This window comes from Atractosteus spatula, chromosome 2 (genome assembly GCF_055471065.1).
Source record: "Atractosteus spatula isolate fAtrSpa1 chromosome 2, fAtrSpa1.hap1, whole genome shotgun sequence".
NCBI lineage: Eukaryota > Metazoa > Chordata > Actinopteri > Semionotiformes > Lepisosteidae > Atractosteus > Atractosteus spatula.
In genome coordinates this window covers 9582897-9605053 of record NC_142707.1, presented here as the reverse complement: position 1 = coordinate 9605053, position 22157 = coordinate 9582897, and the positions used below count along the sequence as shown (strand labels likewise).

The 22157-nt window shown below is 45.9% G+C and overlaps 1 protein-coding gene across 1 annotated transcript; it reads right to left on the bottom strand.

Annotated features, from left to right (window-relative positions):
• Positions 1-297: 297 nt before the first annotated feature.
• Positions 298-20917, bottom strand: LOC148839186 (calcium-activated potassium channel subunit alpha-1-like). Its single transcript, XM_088934934.1, has 27 exons — positions 20729-20917; positions 20135-20218; positions 19747-19808; positions 19205-19295; positions 18775-18886; positions 18174-18249; positions 17793-17868; positions 16818-16988; positions 16289-16380; positions 15905-16015; positions 15377-15482; positions 15045-15127; positions 14871-14940; positions 14089-14244; positions 13668-13777; positions 12923-12991; positions 12332-12418; positions 11662-11747; positions 10652-10727; positions 8112-8214; positions 7151-7375; positions 5386-5584; positions 3532-3594; positions 2813-2943; positions 1757-1951; positions 974-1077; positions 298-464 (listed from the first exon to the last, which is right to left on the bottom strand). The coding sequence occupies exons 1-27, from the start codon at positions 20915-20917 to the stop codon at positions 317-319; spliced, it is 3075 nt and encodes a 1024-aa protein (XP_088791060.1). The 3' UTR covers positions 298-316.
• Between the last annotated feature and the right edge of the window lie 1240 nt (positions 20918-22157).

Sequence of the window (22157 nt, the reverse complement as noted above, 5' to 3'; positions counted from 1 at the left end):
GTGCAAATGAAACACAAGTGATAGGCATTGCACAGGGCACAGGCAGTATGGCCGTGCTAGTCCAGGCCTGATACACAAGTCAGACAGTGTTGAATTAAATCACTGATGCAAATGTCTGGAGTCAGATATGCACGGTGCTTGTAAATATTATTAGCAGACTTAATTTGCACACAAAGTGATACTGGTAGCTTAATGAGGAATGCTGTTTATTATGGTTTAATAAGATAGCCTCTGCATTAGTGCTCTGCGATAGTCACCCTGCGCTTTAAACAGGTCTTGTCTTCTCTGTACATGGGAGCAGCTGGTGTTGAGAACGTCAGGACTCCTTCGGGTGCTGGTGGAGAGGAGGGAAAGCTGCAGTACTCTGGCGTGCCAGCAGGTGGCTCTGGTGGAAGGGGATGGCACAGAAGACTTTGTCATCAGGGTTTAAAGGGAAATCTGGTGCCGGGTTCGTAATGACAAATCTGGGGGAGGAGAGGAAAAACAGAGGGAGTGAAACATGGAAGGGGGGTGGTGGGAGAAGAGAAGGGGTGATGACATGGAAATTGATATGGTTCATTTTTTATTTTCATGCCTTTTCATAGCAGGTATTTCAGGATCAATTTGACATAATGTGACAGGTATTGCAGTAATGTGAGGGTTTCATGTTGCCTTCACCAGGGTTCAGCCAAGGGCATGGGTCTTGGGGATTTTAATACACGATGCAAGAACTCAATACCTACTGCCTGGAGTAGCTTTTAGCTTCGCCACTTTAGTCCTCTGAGATAGTTATTTGCCCATCTAATGCATTAGTATCCCTTCAGAAAGAATTATAATATTTCTCAAGGCTGAATCAGAGAACATAAAGCCGGAGAGGTATATACAGTATCACTGGAACACATGCTACAGTGTACATTGCAGAATGTAGTGACTGAGTGGCTGGACTTTACTGATACAAAATTAAACATGATACAAAAAACAATAAGTGTCTCACCTTTTCCTGGCGGGGTTAGGGGGGTCAAGCAGGCGGTACAGACCAAAGCACAGGATCCCCGCAGAGTCAATCGCCTGACAGAACAGCTCCTTGAAGTTTCCACACTGAGGAGGAAACAGAGCAACCATGAGCAGGTACACGAATAACATGCAGAGAGAAGCTACTCAGTTAAATGCAGCAACCCCCCCCCCTGCCTTTTTTCTGCTTCCAGAGAAGAAAATACCACAAAAAGAGTGCAGAGCGGCTCCAACGTCTCATGGCAGAAGTCAGAAAAGAGCCAGAGTTTAGTTTACTGTTCCTCTGTTTAAGAAGGGCTTCCATTCCTTTTCTAACCACTGCATCCAATTCAGGATCACAGGGGAGCCGGAGCCTCTCCAGGCAGGAAACAGGCATAGGTCAGGATGCACCCTGGAGGGGACACTAGTCGGTCACAGGGCATACATAGATACAGACACTCACACCAGGGCCGATTTCTCTAGAAGCCAATTAAACCTGGCAGTTTTTCTTTGGACTGTGGGAGAAAACCAGAGTACCTGGAGGAAGCCCCCACAAACACGGGCAGGACCCACAGACTCCACACAGAGAGCACCCCAGGAACTGAATTCAGGGCCCCAGCAATGCTAACCACTGTGCCACCCTAAGAAGTCAGTAACAGCATTCTAAGGGAAAAGAACACATTTATTTGGTTTCACTGCAGCGTGTTAAAAAAAAAATCAAAGTCCCGTGACTGAGGATTACTGTGTGGACATACTGCAGAGAAAGGCGCCAGAGTAAAAGACTCACAGAGAAATGAGCAAAGGGCTCCTCTTGCAGGGACAGCTGAGCTATCTTGGAACGCTGGCGCAGTGGTGATGTCAGCAGGGGGGAGGAGCCTCCATCCAGGACGTTCTCCTCCGCCAGCTTGACTTCCAGAGAGGGCGTGGCCCCGGCCGTCACCAGAGTGCAGATCAGAGCTGGCATATTCTTATTGAAGTAGGTCTAGACGAGAGCACAGTTGGGCGGTTAGTGAGTACTCTGCCTTAGAATCCTATGTAACAAAACGGCCCTGGCGGGTTATTGGAGATGATTCTCAGGAATCCTTCAGGAACAGTTTGAATTGAATGAGAGTGTTGGCTTGAATTACTTACAGAAGAGCCAAGGGAACAAGAAGGGCCTGTTGACTTCATCTTGTTTATAAATTATCTTCTTGTCTTCTGTTATTTCAATGATGTAGTTTCTGATTTCTTTCTTGTACTTTTTCATTATATACTCTGAACCTGAGCCTAACATTATCCCTGCGGTGTTAACTTAAACCCAGACCCAAAGTCTTTCCCTAATCCTAGCTCTATTACTAAAGATATTTTTTGTTAGACCTCTTATAATTGAGTCAATATGGCATCACATTTCCCCCATCCATTGATACAATTTCAAGCTTTTTTGCAGAGCGAGAGAGATCCTGAGGCAGATTCAAAGAGTAGTACTGCAGAAGTAGCAAAGTTTGTTTATTATATCAATTTTATTTAGTTAAAAATTATGTAGAAATGTTTCAAAAACAGCCTTCACTACAGGAAAAACAACTCAGTAAGTATGGGCACCGTTTGCTGCGAAAAGAGATAATTCAAGTGATCGGTCTATCTTACTGAAAGTTTATCATAGAGCATTTTTGCTTTACCGTCTGTCAGATCTGTGTCATATTTTGTTTTTCCTGTGGTTTACGGAAAATTCTCACCATCACTTGTCTGTACTATTCTGTGAAGTATTACTATACTTCTACCGTGATGTAAGAGTGATGTGTTTCTCTTTGCTGTTCCTTTTCCAGTGAGGATCACCGTAGGCCAGCAGGAGAAGGAGTCTCCTCACCGCAGATATGAGGGAGTCCAGCACTTCCTCGGAGAAGACCATGCCACTGGAGAAGGCCTGGGTCAGGTGCAGGTCACTGAAGCCCTCCAGACTGTCCACCTCATTCACAAACTGCACATTGGAGCTGTTGGCTGTAGACAGAGAAAATCACTGCCCAGTGCATGCCAGACTGGCTGAAGCTAGTGTCCTCAGCCTCAGCCTCTGAGCAGGCCGGCTCTGTGGGTGCAGTGGAAATGGGTATGAGTCCTGACTGACTCACTGAGGACGGAGCATCTAGTCACTCCTCTGCAAGATACCAGCTGCATTATATCCTGCTGTCTTGAAACCTTTTTAAAAAGCTGTCGAACACACCTTATTACAGCTCTGTTTAAAAATGCACAGCCAATACAGTTTAAATTCCATTTTTCTTTAAAAAATGTTTTTCTCTGCTCTTAGGACAGAATTCTTATTTCTGGGTGTTATATGAACTTGTTTCTGAATTAGAAACTGAAACTAATGCTCTATTCCAAGGAAAAGGGCTCTGTTGAATTATAGCTATAAATATAATTTACTGTAGCACACTGTGATAAGAAGGGTTTGGGAAATTCTTCCAATTCATTTTGAAACATTAGAAATAAATGCTGGTGCAGTTAGATAGTTCGAGGCACAATGGCAGCAGTGGCCCAGGTCCTCTGTGTTCTGAGAGCCCGCTCAGTGGTGCCCTCTACAGGAGCCAGTACCTAACTCCATGAGGAGGGGGATCTCTGCTCCGGTTTTCACAAGGGATCGCTTCCTGCACAGCTCTGAAACAGGAAGACAGAGATTCGGTAGAGTCACGCCTGCACGCGTCCCCATGACCACACCGAGAAGAACAGGCCAAAACAATTGTACTTTACATGGTTCCTTTTTATGATGAGCCCTCTACAAAGGCAAAACTTCTCTTAAGTCACTTGAGCGGAGCGTCATGTCACCACATCGGTGTTGAGGGGACTGATAGAAGGGGAGTTACACTATGCCGCCATCACCCAGCCACACTGAAATTTTCTATCTGGTCTGAGCTATACGTGCTGTCCCATTGTTGAACCCTGGAGCAGAAAGCTCAGCCCCAGCACCCTCTGCCTCACCTATTTGTACTTGTTAGGCATTGCCATGTTCCAGGCAAATGCAGAAAATTGAATGAAAGGCGTACAAGCTTCTCTTGCTAAACCTTTCCCACCCAACACCTCCTTCTTCTTCACTGCTGGGAGTACAGAGTAACGCCCATTTTTTAATGTGTCTGTGTGGAGAAGGTCTTGAATCGATAACCAACCCGAAACCTCCACATGGATCAAAATCCAATCACATCACAGCGGTCGGGGTCCTGCAACTCCACGGTGGCACCTAATTTTGGGAGACCCGCGTGACATACTGAATACTTCATCAGAGAAAGAAGAGAGTCTCCTTTTCCTCCACCTCCATCTTATCCTCTTACAGATTCCCAGCAACAGGCGGGCTGAGTGTTATTACAAGGCATGTCTTAATTATGGATTAATTGTATCATTAGCACATTTCTGCTGCAAGTGGCACATTAGCCTGTCAAGGTTAATTACTGTAACGTGTTTATTTTCTGTCAGCACTTATTGAACGGAGCTGCACAGTTTGCAAACCCGCTCCTCCACACAGACAGATCAGGTCAGTAATTAGACACTGTAGCCCCTAATGAAGGATTCCCTAGACTCCAACAAATACAGCCACCAGGGCTCTATTGAATTTGTGTCTTTCCATTGCTGCAATGCAATGAGCTCAGGGCGTGTTAAAAAGCAACCAGACCAGGGCTTCTCAAACTCTGACCCTTCTAATCCACTCCATTGCAGTATCTATTACACCCAGCTTCGCACTTCTTTAATTGTTAATTGGAAGGATAGATATAACTATGAAAGTGCTAGTTGCAATGAAGGACTGCAACAGAGTGCATTGTCAGGGCTGGAATTGGTAAACCATGTAATTTGGTAAACCCTTGAAACTCAGTACACTGGAGGACCTAGTTCCACCAGACCTCTCGCCTAAATAGTTGGGCTAATAACTTAATCAGCTGTATAATTGTAATACTACTCATTAGACCCTGATATGTCTTAAAGGTATAGCAATTGTACCTTAAATGGATGACTGCTTTGAATAACCTGAAAAAAAATCCTATATATGTCTAACAAAGAAAATAATTAGGTTGTTAATTATTTAATTGACAGCCCAGAAATGAAAGCCGGAAGAGACTAGGCCCTGTGGGACTGGAGTCTGATATCCCTAGTCTAGTAAAAGTTATCCTATCCCTTTAAGATCCTAACTAGTTTGTCCCCCTTCTGTCTTTCCCTCGCTTTCTTTATTGCAGTCAGTGTGCTGAGGTACAGTATAATAGGCTTCGCTCATTACAGGCTCTCATTATTGATTGCACTGCAGTTCTGCATAACTTACTGTGCCTTGAAGAAATACTGTTGGGAGCGCAGAATATTTAAAAAAAACAAAAAGAAAAATGGCAGAGGAAAGGAATCTATTTTTCTTCTCCCTCAGTGGCTGCAAACGGCACGGCCTGAATGCGGCTGCTCCGGAGAGCTGCCTACCTGCCCCCTCCTGCGCGCCGGGCTGCCTGTGCGGGCTGTCCGGGAAGCTCATGCAGTGCAGGTTGACGCAGGCCAGGATGGCCTCCTTGTCCTGCAGCGAGGGCTCGGACACGCAGGCCCGCTGGGTGCTGAGCACCACGCACATGGCGCAGCGCTCCACCGCCAGCGCCCGCAGGTCGGCGCGGCACAGCGGGGAGCCCTGCGGACACCGAGGGCCACACGCGCCCGTTAGACACAGCGCGCTGCGTGTTTACCGGGGCAGCGGGGGCATCCCGTTGCTTGTCTGCTTGCAAACACTGGATTTTGGAAATGTCAACGAATGCAGGTTTTAGTTTTCAGATTTCACGACTCAACCAGGTTACACAAAATACATACTCCTTACTGGAATCAACTTTTTTCTTTGCCGTCTACACAGTCCTTCAAAATGACGGCATATTCTTGGCAACCTTCTACTCATGTAGTTTCTACCCTATTACCGTGGTTCTTTTCACTGTGCTTCTAATACGATTAGAGATATTGGATACAGAGCTTGCTGTGGACCTTTGTAGATGTTTCATTTATTCTTAACTACGGTGAACTTTCCCTTCTCTGAAGTCCTTCACTGAAGAAGGTGATTTCTGCGTCAGCGGCCTGGAATGGCCTCTCTTTCAATCACTTCCTGACAGTCGTGATGTCTTCATTAGACATCCAATTAGATGCAAAAATATAGACACATTCTTACAGAGCTCTGTGAATGTGGACTCTACAGCCCTCTACTCATTAGTACATGCAGGTTGTTCTTGTAAGGAAGTATGAAAGACCCCAGTTTCACAATAGGAAACTGGTGCTTAAGAGTAGAACACAAGACAGAGTTTGCTGCTGTTTGCTGCTCTTGGAAAGCCAATGCTGAGTTCATAATAAAGGGAGAGTAGCCTTTAGAAAGCCTTTAGAAAGCCATGAATGGCTTCTTCTGCTCTCTAGACCTGGAGTTGCCAGTCTGAGGTTTGATCTGGTCAATGCCATTCATTGAGGCATGGACTGCTACAGCGGGCCAATGAATAGTCGCTCCCTCTGTTGGGAAATAAAGGCAGGTCCCTTTATTTATGTTGATGAAAGCAAAGCGAGACCCAGAATCCGGGGGACTAATGAACCGCCCGGCCACTTTAATTCGCTGGTCTGGCCAAGAATGATGCTCCCTGCTTGCTGCAGCCCACTGGAGCAGCGCACGCTGTCAGGCTGCAGGGAGCTAATGAGGACCCTTCTCTGCTTAAAAGCACACAGACAGATTGGACGCTTTCCTTTATAAATCTGTGTGCTGATTTGTATGTTTTATATATATGTACACATATCTGTTCTTCAGGCTAAAGAGTTTTATTATCTTACCAATTAGACTCAAGCTGTTTCGCTCAGTGTAAATCGATGAAGATGGCTCGTTGCAGTGTCGCCCTCTGACCCCAAGATACAGAAACCACATTATAAAAGTACATGTCCGAAGAACCCAGCCTGGGCGGTCTCAGTACGCCCTCGGTGAGCACCTGTGAAGATGTCACTGTGGTGTAATGTACATAATCCCCATATCCACGTGCACCTTGCTCACAGGAACTGCAGAGATTGATCCTGGCCTCTCCAAAAGCCAAGCAAGCAACCTGCAGCCCTCACACACAGGTACTGTGTGCTCATAAAGGTCATGCATACAGCTTTGAGGTGAATGGAGTGTAGTTTTTTTAAAAGTGATCAACAGGACTGATCTGTGACATCTGACCTGTGCAGATTTGTGGGGGCTCACCGATAAGAAGAGAAGTTTGGGGAAGTAGTGGATGGCGGGCCACTCGCGCTGGAAGTAGGCGCGGGACCCCAGGAACACCACAGTGCGCAGCTCGGCGGCAGTGAGGTTGCTGGCTCGGAGGGGCATCATGAAGTCCCGGAGCCCCAGCAGGCTGGAGCGCTCGTCCCCAAACACGCACACCAGCACGTGGCCCTCCAGCTGCAGCTCCTGCGCGGACTGCCTCGTCTGCGGGGCCACACACAGGAGAACAGCTCAGTTCCCCCACCCACAGCTCAAGAGGAAAGGAGCTGGCATGTTCCTGCATGTGCAGTGGTTAGCATGGGGAGCTGTCTGTGGGGAGTTTGTATGTTCTCCCCATGTTCACCCCCTTGTAAGTTTTCCTCTGGGTGTGCCTTCCTCCCACAGTTCAAAGACATACTGGTAGGTTAATGTGCTTCTGGGAAAACTGGCTGTGGTGTGAGTGTGTGTGTGTGTAGGTGTGTGTTTGTGTCTGTGTGTGCCCTGCGCTGGGCTGGTTTCCCCTCCGGGGAGTAGGGACGCAGCTACTTGGACCCTGAATTGGATGAGCGGTTATTGAAAGTGATGTGAATTCCTCAGCCCTACTACCCATTTCCATATAGATGTTGTTAAGAAAATGTATATTCTCAGTTAAAATAGAATACTAACTTACCCCTAAAGGTAAGGCAATAGAGCTTTAGAAACAATATATGGGGAAAACTTTAGGACTCAGGAGGACAAATCATCCCTTATTTGTATGCAGCAGTTTTAGCACTTTAGATATATTACATCCAGCAGCAGCAAAGTGAAGTGATTACGTGGTTGGCAGGGTATGTGCACAAAGGCTACTGGAATTCAGTCCTTCCCTATTAGACACGTTCCCTATTTCCTGCATGCTTCTCCCATTTGTTGAAGGGTTCTGTTGTTAAGGTAGGGGCTCATGTTGCAGTGCACAGGGACTCACCAGGGTGGCCTCCTGCAGGGAGACAGGCGGGCACCAGTGGAACATCCCAGTGGAATCTAGCTGGCCCTCCTCTTTCTGAGCATGCAGGTGTTCCATGGGTACTCTATAAAAACACACACAGCCAGAGTCAGCGTTCTGGATAAGGCCTCCGGACTTGAGAGTTGAGTGTAGAGTGTTGCTGAGCATCTACTGTAACTTCAAGAGCACAGGATCTCAGTATTGCTGGTTTCTGCGTGATTGTCCTTGGGCTGCCTTGCTCAGCAACATGTAGCAAAGTGAAGTGGAATTCTGACCAACAAAATCTCAATATATGACTTCATACATCCTACAGAGTGCTTTTCAGGCAGTAGTAGTTTCACGGCTATGGCCAAGAGTCATTTTCAAAGTGTGCCCCTTAAGCAATTCCTGTGGCTAGAAGGTTGCCGGTTCAAATCCCGCAGCCGGCAGAGGAATCCTACTCCGTTGGGCTCCTGAGCAAGGCCCTTAACCCCAACTGCTCCAGGGGTGCCGTACAATGGCAGACCCTGCACTCTGACCCCAGGCTTTCTCCCTGTCTGTGTGTCTGTGTGTCTCATGGAGAGCAAGCTGGGGTATGCGAAAAGATAATTCCTAATGCAAGAGATTGTAAAGGGTTAATAAAGTGATGTTATTATTATTATTATTAGAGCAGGCCTGCAAGATCACAGCAATTTCATAAAAACAAAGGAAAACAACCTCAGACCTTCATTTCAGATAATACGTTTATACTAGCAGTAATGTGCAGCTGGAACGGACTCTCCCATAACGCCTGCCAGATGTAAATTAGTTTAGAAACCTATATCTAACGATTCTCATTCATACCCAAGGTATATGCTAAGTGGTCTTTGTTTTCAATCATCATCTCGGGAAAACCTATCTGTAGGGATAGAAATGATATTGGAAAACCCATTTCATACTTAAACATTTTAAGGAACACACAAACCCAGTTATAATAATCCACAACAATCAGGATACTGCCAGGAATTCATGGCTCCTTTCATTGATTAATAAAAATGAGTCATCAAATATTTAAAGCTGCATTGTCTTAAGAAATCCAAACAGCTGCAGCGCAGATGCGCACAGATCAGTAGAAAGTGAAAATATATTCAGGTTCCAGAAGAGACAGGGGAGCACAGGGCATGCACACAAACAAAAGTACAAGGACTTAACACGTGCATTCAGACACTGACTCTTTCTGCCTCTGTGTCTCACACACACACTCACTCTCAAAGGCCTTGAAAAATAACACAGCATATAAATAGAGGGATTGTCTGAGTTCCAAAGGCCTATAAGCATTAACAAAGTCAGGCAGATGATTTATTTCACAGCGCTAATCTTCACACTAACTCATCTTTCCGACACTTCCCTGTGACAGATTTTAATAATATTAATGCCTTGAGCAGTCCAAGCCATCGGGGTAACAGACATATTTATCAGACTGCCAATTCCAGTAAAATGAAACTCTGAGTAGAAATATAACATGTTTAAAACTCTGGCAAAAAATAAAGCAGAACTAACAGTGACACAAGCCTCTGCCTCACCTCATTCATTGCAGCTGGTGCGATGTGCTCACTGATTGATACATGGATTGATTCATTTATTGGCTGAGATACTGTTCAGCCTCTTGCTTTTTCATTGATGCAGTGAATTAATGAAGAAGCCTGTTTGCACCTTAAGACAATATGCGTGCAGTAAATGTGCAAAAGATTTAACAAACACAAGATATATGCAGATAAATACACCACACCAGCTGGTTAGTGAAAAGTTCACAGAAATCTTCCTCATTCATTTCTTCCTTTCAGTGCTGACGAAAACCAGTACAGAACAGCTTTCTGTATGATTAATCAGATTTGTCTTCCACAGTTCTTCTTTGTAACTCCAGAGTTCTCTGTGTGTACTGGCACCGTACTGCTTTCAGAATGTGACTTAGTTTCTTTAACAGATGTGCTTTTTGAGTGTGTTGAAAGCAGCTACATAATAAGAATAGGCATTCATTTTGTAGGTCTGTTTTTCATCCACACTCATAGAAGTGTTCAACAGAGAATGTATTTTGAAGGATCCAGAAATAGTCATGTACAACTGTCTGTTGTTTAAAAGATGCATTGAAGTCTCCTAAAGTGCTCAACTGTATATACAGGCACAAAGAAGAAACTTACAATGACATCTCTGAAATAACCTACATACTTATTGTTCCTCTCTTTCTATACCTGATATTTAAGCACCCACAGAAAAGCTTGAGAAATCAAACCGGAATCACTGAGATTGATTTCAGACCAATTACAAATGACAAAAGGGAACTGTTGCTGTCATTCGTCCAGCTGATGTGAATATATACCCCCAAAGAGACTCGTGCTAATCTAAGAAAAATGGAGCCTGTGATAGAGAAAAGGTGGAATAATAGTTTTTTTTCCACTTGTGTCCTCCCCCTTCAGCTGGCGTGTTCCAACATATGGACTCGACTGCAGCACAGGTGTGCGGAGAGAGAGGCCGACCGCGCGTGCTCGGAAGAATGAGGGGCTCACCTGTGTGGCAAAGAGGGGATAACTCCTAGCGTGTGTCGCCGCGCCCTCAGCCTGTGTCCCAGCACTGCCCTGCCAGCTGTGGGCCAGAGAACACAGTGGAGAGGATGAATTCATGGGGAAACAAGCCCTCAGCCAGACCACTGAGCCTCATTACAATGTCCTGACATCTTATTAAATACACAGAGATCAGTGCCCAGTGCTACAGAGGAGGCGTCTCAGCTGTGATTTGCCTGCGAAGTCCAGAAAGCAAGTTCTGCTAAAGATAATATTTGTGACAGACTGAATTAACTGACTTGCTGTGAACGTTTTGGCCCCGCACACCTGAAATTTGTTTTTGGAAGACTTTCCATTGACCTCGAGGGGGTTTCCAATGTATTGAAATGGTCTGAGTCCAACTGATTCATTATCGGTAACAGATGGAAAATAAATCACAGGCATGATGAGTATGTCTTCACCGAATCGTTATCCAAGGCTAAGTCTTGCAGGACGCCTTTCCCTGACCCCAGAAAGCTAAATCAACAGCTCCACCATGTGTCAGAGCTAGGAAGTAACACTTCAAGGCAATGTTTTCTGCAGTGGCAATAGAGATACTCGTCCTGCAGAATCCAGGTTTGTTCAGAAAAAAGTTCATTTTTCAGCGGGTTAGTAAAAAAACACTTTCCATCCCTAGAAAACCAGAATGAGAAAGTCTTTCCAGGCTTCCCTTGTAGGTCTGGAGGTACTGCTAGTTACAGTACCAGTGGTCTGACCATCAGGTCTATAATGTCAGACAGCAGGAAGCTAAAGGAAATGAAAATTCTAAAATCACATATTGGGTTTTAGAAATCAAAAACACGCAGGTTGTTCAGAAGCATGTCAAAAGCTAAACTTTTCTGATGTTGTCTGCTTTTATATTGTGTAAAGAAACGACCTACTTTTTTCCTACAGAACATAGTGTTTTACAATAATCCCCCCCCCCCCCCCACAGACGCGTGTCGCTTGTCGCTCAAGATGCAGAGCTGCTGACTTGCCTCTGTTCTGGGCGGAGCAGGAGCACCTGCGCAGCTGGCTGAGGGTGGTGACATCACTGTGGCAGCTGGAGCAGAACAGGCTGGCCCTGCCACACAATTCCCACACTGCGTTACAGGCAGAACAACCAGCGTGCAAATGAATCACTTCAACAGAAAGGGGACTTTTTATGTTTTCTGTTGGTGCACAGGGTTGATATTATTATTTTTTAAAGTCATTTCTTTCAGAATGTTTCAGCTGAAGAAAGAAAACCCCGAAGCAGGCAGCTTCAGGAGTTCTTCTGAATTTGAGGGGATGATGCCATCATGATGTCATAATAGAGCATTTATTGGAAGAAGTGCTAATGTGCAGGAAGCCTTTGTTCTGTAACACATTCTCTGCACAGATGGTGATGTCCTCAGCAGTGTGGCTGTTGCTAGTGAAATGTCAGGCAACTTGAAATATAGTGGAATTAATTTGGATGCTTCATAAAGTAGTCAGATAATCATCTTTTGGTTTCTCCAGTGTATAGCTGTTGTATTTTTCACAGGTAATTCATCTTTTGTTGCTCTTATTCTCTTGCTAATTTTTATTTTCCCAATTCTTATTCTCTCTTTCCCTGTAGGGCCTACTCTCTGTCTTCCGCTAGTTTTCTCCCAGAATGCACTCTTGGCAGCTGGTGTTCCAAGTTACCTTTTGGCATCGCTGGCATTGCTTGCAATGAAGAAGCCCAGGGTCCTTTCTGGAAGTTTGATGTACCTGGGCGGATTCACTACGACGCTGGAAGACGCACATAAACCAGGTTAGCATCCTTCGCCACAAAGCATCCTGGGAATCCCTCCCAAAGGCCGCACCGGTCAGTCAGAATGAACGGCTCTACAGATGACTTGTGCATTTTAAAGTTGGATGACCATCTTCCAACATGGATTACTCTCAACAAGGGCTCTTCCCTGTACTTGAGGACTATGTCTCAGGTAATGAAATGTCATCTCCAGTAAAACTACTAAAGATGCAGTTTTGAATTTTCTGACATTATATGTCTCTCAACGAATCACCTTTGAACAGTATACAGAATAAGGACATTGACCTCTTTCTGTATCTCCTTTGCCTTGTTAAATAAGTAAGACCAATCAACTCAGACATAAAAAGCACGTTAAGGATGCTAAACAGGCCTGTGAAAGGTGGTTTTCTTAGCTTGCACGTGTGTATGTGGTTTGACATATGTACTGTTCTGTATACAGGCAGTCCCCTGAATGCCCTACTTAAGCAATGCATCGCCTCTACCTGCTCTCCTCATCTTCAGTCCAGTACTCGATGCCGATGAGCAGCAGGTTCAGTCTGAGAAAGCACAGCCTGGGAGACAGAAGGAGCCGAGCACAGATGAGGAAACAGCAGGACTTGACCCAGCCAGCATACTACAGCCTCCAATGATTCAGTATCCTAAAAGTAACTCACTTTTCAAGTTATAATTTTAGCCCCCAATACCGCTCGCCCATTTTGCAAAGCCACTTATGCTGCAAAGCCATGATAATAGTGTGATGAGGGAACATAATTTCAGCACTGTGCTGGGTCAAGGCTTTCCTGACTGATGCTGAGCTGCTTTTAAATTCTGCAGACGTTAGTCTTGTTACGTGCGCTTGCTTTGGAGTGGGCTAAACTGGATATTTCCAAGAGGGATACTTCAGTATTTTTCCTGTAAATGAATTGTTTGACATGGTCATTTAACACACAGCTCTAACCAACTGAACTGAACGAGGAGAATTGATGATTGCAGGCTGCTTTCCTTTTGCCACCTAATCTAAGAAGAATCTAAGAAGGTTGCTGGAATAGGACCCCAGAGAGGGGCTCTACTCAGTCGACCTCTTTTTGGCTTGTCTTAAAGGAAGAGGCTACAGGGAGGTAACAAAGAGACTATATTTGCCAATAATATTTTTCCACACTTGTTAACAAACTTAAATTAAGACGCATTCATACAAATTTATGCTGATTAAAGCAAATATTGACTGAAGGAGAGCAAACGGTCGCTTACTTGCTGGCTTCACAGAAAGACATCCCCATGAAGGCGCTGGACAGGTACTCAGTGTAGACCTCGTTATAGAGCCCTGCCATGTAGTGTGCACGCCAGGTCTCCTTGTGCATCTGCACACAAGAGGTCGTGGGTTTGAGACACAAAGCACAGGCAATCTTACTCATCAGAGTTCAGTGAGGCAGTGTGGCTGGTTGTAGTGCTACAGGCTGGCCTACGTTAGGAGAGTGGGGCTGTACTAGTAGCAGCGAACAGGAAAGGTTTTTGGGGAAAACAGTGGACAGAATACAGTCTCCCCCTGCATGGGAAACACTGAGGGGTACCTAGTCACTACTGTCTCTAGCCTCTAAGGGCAAAGAATTGAGAGTAGTCAAAGAGATTGAAGGGGAGGCACACGATGTTCAAGGCACAAGGAGAGCCTGACCTCGATCTCGCCCTGCATGGTGAAGAGGTTGGCAAGCAGTGTGGACAGCCCGGGCACCAGGCAGCTCTGAGCCATGAAGCCCAGCTTGAGCTCGGCCAGGCAGATCACAGAGTCTCCACGGCTGTAGTCCCAGTGTGGGATGTTCTGCAGGTGTGCCTGGGGAGAAAACCACAGATAGCTAGACATCCAGATAGCAATCTAACAACAGCCAGCAGGGGAAGGAGCTGTACAATGGACTCCTTCCAACTTCATTAGGCCACATTGAACAGGAGCAGCAGACAAAATTTACAGACATTAAAACAAACTGCTGAAACAACTCACACATTTGACAGCTTCAAATATCTTTAAGCATCCATTGAGACCAAGAAAGCCCAACTCCCATATTCAAGGACTGCAGACTATTCTAGTGTCCCTCCATCTCTTACTTGCATCATTGAACTTATTAGTTTAATTGGACCAATTAGACCAATTTTACACACTGGGCTGCTTTTTTAAATGGAGCTGTGAAACCTGTGGGATTATGGCCCTTGACCAGAGGAGCTGCTCAATTCTGCTGTGGACAGATTTTAAATTTATCATACAGCTGTGCTTGTTGGTTTTAGCCTAAAAATAAATTACAGCGGGGCTGCATTGAGCTGCTGTTGAGCAGATGTTTAACCACATTCAAGATGTTTTGTAATGACTGTTCTTGTAACACCATGAACATTTTCAACAATAAATTAGGTAAGCTAGGAATTTATGGAAATACAGTAATGAACTATTGTACTTGTGTTCATTATCACCTTGCTGTTGTGCTGCAACATCTCAATGATGACTCGAGTGTCAGGGCAGTACTGCTTGACAGAGATCACCCTTCAAAAGGAAAGAAAATGATGTCAAACTTCCTTATTTGTTTTGATAAGCTTTGGAAAGGGACATGTGTTTGAAGACTTTGCCACAGTCAGACAAGCCCCTACCTCATGAGGTTTGAGGTGTCCTCTGTCTGTGGGTCTTCACAAAACCTGTTGGACAGAATGATGCAGGCATCTGCTTTGCACATCTACAGAGGGAGAGAGAAGGAGAGCACAGATGTCTCTCAAGCACACATTGGTAGACATGGAACAACACAGCATCCTTCTTGGTTTTATATTTGACCAGATCCATTCTGCTCCGAAGAGTTTCCCCTTCGCCGTGTGCTGCTTGAACCCCTCTCCTCACACACACACACACACACACACACACACACACACACAGGGTCAACTTCAGTTCCACTGTGATGACCTCTGACCTTCCGTGACCTCAGCCCTACCTGCACTCGCTCCAGGTCCTGATGCTCCAGGACTGAGCCCTGGAAAAAGGTAGTCTGTAAGAAATTCCGTCGGAAGAAGGCCTCCAGCTCTGGGTCTGGGCAGAAACTGTAGCGGACAGAGGCAGACAGCCTTCACATATACAGTAGGACTCAAATCCCACATGCACCAGCATTTACTTCAGATTCAGTCCATTGTGGTTTTACTATGGGACTGTACATTTTCAGATATTTTTCATATATGTTTTTCTTACGTTCTCCGTACAAATTGCTTTAGTAGTCATCCACATGGTATAACATCCTGAAGTCACCAGAGGGATAATTGCATGCCCCAAAACATTGTAAAACTTTAATCCTCCTAAGAACAGAGGAATAGTTACAAACGAGAGGAGGCCAGCAGGTATAGCAGTTAGTAACTAATTGATTCCGGGATCTTGAGGGAAACTGGGGTGCCGCTGTGCACGCAGTCTTTGGAGCCCCTGTGTGGTGGATAGTGGATAGAAGGGATTGTGAAAACATTTTACAACTCACTTTCCCAAGAAGAGCACTTTCACGTTGACCACCCCTCGATCCTCATGCAGGAACTCCTTCATGAAGTAGGAGGCACTGGCCAGCGTGATGTTACCGCACACCACCACGTGCCTGGAACACACACAGAGCACGTCCCCCCGTAACCACACAGTGCGGGAGGACACGTCACACACAGAACAGCTGCCCCCCTCGGAAAACTGGGAAACTGGGGAACTCAGAAACTGGGAAAATGAGAAAGTGGGAACCTCAGAAACGCAGAAACTGGGAGACTCCGAAACTCAGAAACTCAGAACCTCAGAAAACCTGAAATCTGGAAACTGGGAAACTGCAACATGTAGCTTTTTAGGGCTTGTTAGTTTTAGATATTTCTGGCTGAACACTCACTTCCTCCCGCTGACTACAGTGTAGCTCCCGGCAAATCTCTTCCGGTTGCTGATAATTTCCACTATTTCAGGAACATAGCTGGCAAAAAGGGCCTTGGAAACAAGAGAGAGAGAGATGGGGGGGGCTGGTTGGTTCAGAGCAATCTCCCTTTGCCCTGCACAAGCCAAGGGCTCTCTCCAGCCATCAGCAAGAGCCACCCAAGAGTGCATCCAGAGCTCGTCATTCCATTTTTTCAGCATCATCACCTAGGACTCATCGTTGTATTCCTGTATTATTATCCACTCCTGTAAGCTGACATCTACTGTAGTGCTTCTTCCTGTTACCTGTTCACAACTTGACATGCCCTGTATTGATCCTAGACAGCAGGACTACAGATGACCTATTATAGGACACTGACAACTGCAAACGCCGCATCTGGTCTCCAGGTGGCATCTCTGTTTGCTACTATGCCGACCTACATGTGCCACGGCACATCACTGAGCCCCTGCTGTCCTTCCTAGCATGGGTTAGGACCCCCAGCCTTGCTTACCAGGCCCATGGTGATGAAGAAGATGATGAACAGGCGGCCCAGGGTGGTGTGGACCTCCACATCTCCGTAGCCCACTGTGGACATGGTCACCATCAGGAAGTACACGCAGTCGAAGTAGGACATGTTGTGGGCATTGGAGAAGGCCAGCCAGGGGTCCCCTGAGTTCTCCACCTGTGACACAGCAACACAAACCGGGTCCTCTGTACCTCTGTACCTGTAGAGTGCTCACTCTGCACTGCGTATTTCACTTTTAACATTTATGTTGAACCTCACATGAGGTTGTCTAGCTTTCTGTTAATGCTCTTCTTTTTCTTAACATTCTCTCAACTGCTTCAGAGGACACAGGCTGTTTGGAAGGAATGTTTCCACTCCTTCTGTAGTTTTCAGCAGGTTTCAGTCCTGAGACTCTCTCTTGTACATTAGGTGAGTCCCAAGTGCCCTGGGAATGCCAACATGCTGTACTTGTACTCATCTTAACCCTGCGCCAGGTGTGTTGATAATGTAAGACTTTAGGCTAGGAATGGGCAATACTGGACCTGCAGAAAACATCTCTGAAACCTGTGAGAGGCCAAGAAAACCTGCAGACACACCGGTCCTCCAGGACAAGGATTTTCCACTAATGCTTGAGGTGAGGCTTGAGCAATGGGCAGCTCAAGCATTGTAGGGGATTTCTAGGTCTTGCACAGTTTCGGAGATATTTTCTCAATGAGCAGTCTAGACCAAAAAGAACAGCCGATTTGGCTTCTTATCCCAATTGTCATTTCAGTTAAGCAATTAAAACCAGGAAGGGGTTGTAATACAAACCAGAAGACTGCCTTTGTCTAGCCAAGAGCCATACCCAACAGTAACGACAGTCATTCAATGGTCTGCTACATTTTGTGCTTCATTTGTACGAATGCAGTGTTGAGAGAGAGCATGTGAGTCATCATCAAGGCACACGGAAACCACCCGTGGGCCGCGGCGGGGAGAACTCACCAGGTGGATGAAGCCAGCCGCGGTCAGCCAGATGCTCAGGATCATAGCGATGAGGCGGGACAGCTTGAGAGAGTTGCTGGCAAGGAGGAAGAGGAAGACGTGGGAGCTGCCTCAAAAGAGAGCAGCAGTTCTCATTCTCCCAGATAAATGCTCTTCTACTCCAGACTGCCTATCTCCAGCAAAACCCTCTGCCTCTTTTTCTACCCCTCTAATTCCCCAGAATTTTTCCCGATCCAGCCTGCCATTCAGTAGTAAATCACAAAGTCACCCCTCGCTGCAAAACTCCCTTCCTCAGTGAAGCCTCCCCTGCATCCCTGTGGTTAAAAACAGATGTCTAACTCATGTGTTTCACTCTGAAATTACACCATCTGTTGTACCTACTTGCTGGTCAGAATGTTGAGGATCTGTAAGATGGTGGGGAATTCAATGAGGCGCAGGACCCTCAGGAACCGCAGGCCTGGGTGGAGAAGAGAGCAGCTCCTTGTGACTGGGCACAGGCGTCTGTGTCTTGCAGCATGTGAGGAACCTGTGGCTTCAGTGCACCTTAGCAATATACTGTCTGGATCAAGGGGCAGGCGTGTGTTTTGTGCAGATGTGCAGGCGTGTGTTTGTGTATGCACGCCTGTTAAATGGCACATTATATGCGTATGTGTATGTAGGATTTCACTGCGTCTCCGCACACGTATGTACACGCCGCATGTTTCTTTACGGGGAGTCCAGACCTGAGTGGAAGGACATGTAAAACTGAGAACAGGTGGCGCTTCTTTACCCAAAGGGTAGTGGGAGTAGTGAGCACACTACACAGTAATGATACCCTGGCTTCTTTCAACAAGTGGCTGGAAGAGATGCGGGGATAAGTCGGCTCCTAGCTACCAAAAGGGCTAGACTGGCAGGATGGCCTCCCCTGGTGTGTGGCCTGTCGTGTGTTCTCATGAGTGTGCGGCGGGGGTGGCGCGCGCTGCGAGATTCCGGGCGGCCTGACCGAGCCAGTTGCGCTGGGTGTACAGGTAGATGAAGGAGATGGGCACAGTGAAGAAATCCACGACAGAGTTCACCTCCACCCAGAAGCGGAGCAGGTCCTGCGCTGCCACCAGCTGGCAACCAGAGGGCATGAGCACAGTGTTAAAGGCAGGGCAGGCTGGCGCTATCCTAGCTCACCTGGCATTCGCTCACTGCGAACACAGCTCACAGCCTGTAGTCCCATCTGAGAGAACAGGAACACTACATGTCCAATTCATGAGACAGGGCAGTGTCATGAATATAATCCTGGATTTCATTCATAGAAGACCCTGGTCATTTTTTTTGTGTGTGTTAAGAACAGTTTGGTTGGACACAGCAAAACAGTCCCACACAGTTGTCCGAAAAGCTTACAGCGAGCTTTAGAAAAACCTCACTGTTGGGGTGACGCTCACCCGGAGGCCGAAGTACAGGAGGTAGAAGATGTTGAAGCCCATGTCGATGAGGAAGACGGGGTCGTAACTCAGCTGGCAAGACTCCACCAGCCTGTGAGAGACAGAGACAGAGACCACGCAGAGTGTGAGCAGCCTGAACGCTCTTCAAGAACATCTTCTTTTCTTTACTCTCCACTGTGATAACATTGTGGAAAATGACGTTCATTTTAAAATGCCACTATTTAATTCTCTGATGTTTTTATGCACTGTTTCTTTTTCTGTTTTTGTAAAAAAAAAATAGAATACATTCACAATTTTATAAACTTTTCATGAGGTTTAACTCCATATACTGTACTTCACGTGGGAGAAGTACAGTAAGCCTAAGCCAAGCGAAATGGGGAAAAATTAGGTCTGTCAGTCTGTAGGCTCGTGAGCAGGTCAGTTCAAAGATGGACAAACCTATTCCGCGCCAGTAATGGAGGTAAATGATATGCACTGTTGTGCTCTTTTTCTTTGCCTAAATAGCCCAGACTGAAAGGACATACAACCCATCTGACACTCACTCCCGGGAGAGGATGAAATAGGTGATGAGTGAGCCAATGTTGAAGAGAAACACCAGCACCATCTGCAGGACAAAGACAGGAAAGGAGACAGGGAGTGTAAATCTAGATGGTTGCAGGTTTATTGAACAGTCCAGCTCCTAACTCTTAATGGTACAAGAGGTGAAAATCACCTCTTTTAGCTTTTGAGAAAATGTCAAATGATTGTCATACCTCTCTGACCACTGTACCTTCAAGGCTAGGCAGGAACAGAAGCAGTGCCTGATGCCTTCGCCTATCAATTTGTATTGTTCATGCAAAGTGAAATGTTACCGTAGAGGAGTGCTTGAGATTTCTATGGATTCTATGGTGATTATTGTTTGTCTCGTTACCTCCCCCCAGCCCGCCTCACCAGCACTCTCCCGGTCCGGGTCTGCGCAGACAGGAGGGCTATGGCCCACTCCTTCACTGCGCCCCTCAGCTCCTCCTGGGGTCCCTGCAGGACAGCGCAGAACAACACTGAAGACACAGGGGAACCCCCTGGCATTCAGAGGGCAGGAAGACACAATCCAGGACACAGTCTGCAATGGCAGTGTCTGAGTGGATAGGACACATTAACAAACACCAATATCAAGCTTGAGTGCTGGGTATTTTTAACATTTTAAAAGAGATATCTTTTTCTCTGCTTTTCTCTCTACCTCTGAGGCTAATTAATTTAATTATTTGATGGTGGAGTGGTTGGCATTGCTGCCTCTCAGCGTTGTTGCCTGGGGTTCAATTCCTAGGGTGCTATCTGCATGGGTTTTCCTAAAAAAACATAACACTTTTGTTTTACAAAATATACTTCATTCTACAATGTACAGAATACCAATGTTACAATGAGTACACACTCAAACAAAGTTAAAAACGTTTTCAATCATGTCACTGTGCAAGTGGTTGTTATGGCTGCACTGTGTTAAACAGCTGAGGAACTAGACTCCCCCTCTCAGAAAAACGGGTGCTTCACCTTCCTGTGGTACAGGGGCTCCTGCTGCACCCTGAAGGCCCTGTGGCACGCTCTCCAGAGCATGATGGCCAGGCCGCCCCCCAGGAAGATCACCAGCGAGGAGGTCAGGTAGGCCCACCAGAGCCGCCGGCCGCGGTAGAAACACAGGGGGTGGGAGATGGGCAGCAAGTCTCCTGTGGCCTCTGCCATGCTCTCTGCCTCCTCTTCTGTCCTTCCAGCAGAAGTTTTGTGCTTACTTTGCCCTTGGCTCAGCTGGATCCACAAACTACTTCATGGCTGCAAACTGTTGTGCCGCATCTGCGAACGTCATGGGTGCGAGAATAAGGAAAAAGAAACAGCTCCTGCTTCACCCTCCCTATCCTTATGCCCTCAGCTTGTCAGTGTGATAGACCCACTACAGGCCTGCTCTGATGCCCGAGTGGTGGGTGTAAATGTGTGTACTAGCTATGAGGAAAAACTATGATACATTCTGTAATTTAGTACTCATATTATTGAAGAACAAAGTTTAAGTGAAGTTTTAAATAGATTTGAACTCACCTCTTAGCACGTACAGTTCAGGGTAGAGTGTGTGTGTGCTCAGGCATATTTTTGGCTGTTCTTTTTGTAGATATCCAAGTGTTCCTCTCCTCAGGCTGTTCCTCCGCATTCCCCTGTCTGCAGTCGCTGCCTGTAGTTTTCATAGTTCTAATCGTCACACTGTGACATCACCTTTCTGATTATGACATCATCTACAACAGCACGAGTGTTCCAGTCTGACTTTTCAAAGACCATATTGCTGTGAATTCATTAGCTACTATTGCGTTACCAACACTGAAATTAGAACTGTGCATACTTCTAATTCTGCATAGTGCCTATTAAGTCGAAGTTTTAATTATTAAAATGATTGCATCTGGCAAATGTCTTTGCCTAAGGTGAGTTACAGTCATAATTCAAGCACTTTAAGTGCACATAAAATATACAATTTACTACGAAAACCTTCAATCACAGTAGTACATATTGTACAATTATGGAAGTCCAATATGACAATTTACTCAATTCCACATATAAACTGTAATACTAATGTATGTTTATATTCTGGTAGTGGCTCAAAGTGGTGGTCCTAGAGGATGTATTGTCTTCTGTTTTATTGAGTAAACTTTAACACAGAATCCCTTCAGCTGAACCTCTTGCTTGACTTGATCTTTCACTCACTCGTCTCAAAGACACACTGCTGACACTTCAAATATGTTTAGCAAACACTCCTGCCACAGCTTGTTTATTAGAGTTTGCTACCTTGTTTCTTTCCAAATGTGATTACTAGTTGGCCAGCAAAGGGTTACCAGAGACAGGTGGGAATCTCCAGTTTCTTAAGTGTTATAAGTATTGACTAGAAAGTGAGTAAGTTAGATTAAGAGCTCAGCTGAAATGAAAGAATGTGCAGAGATTCTCT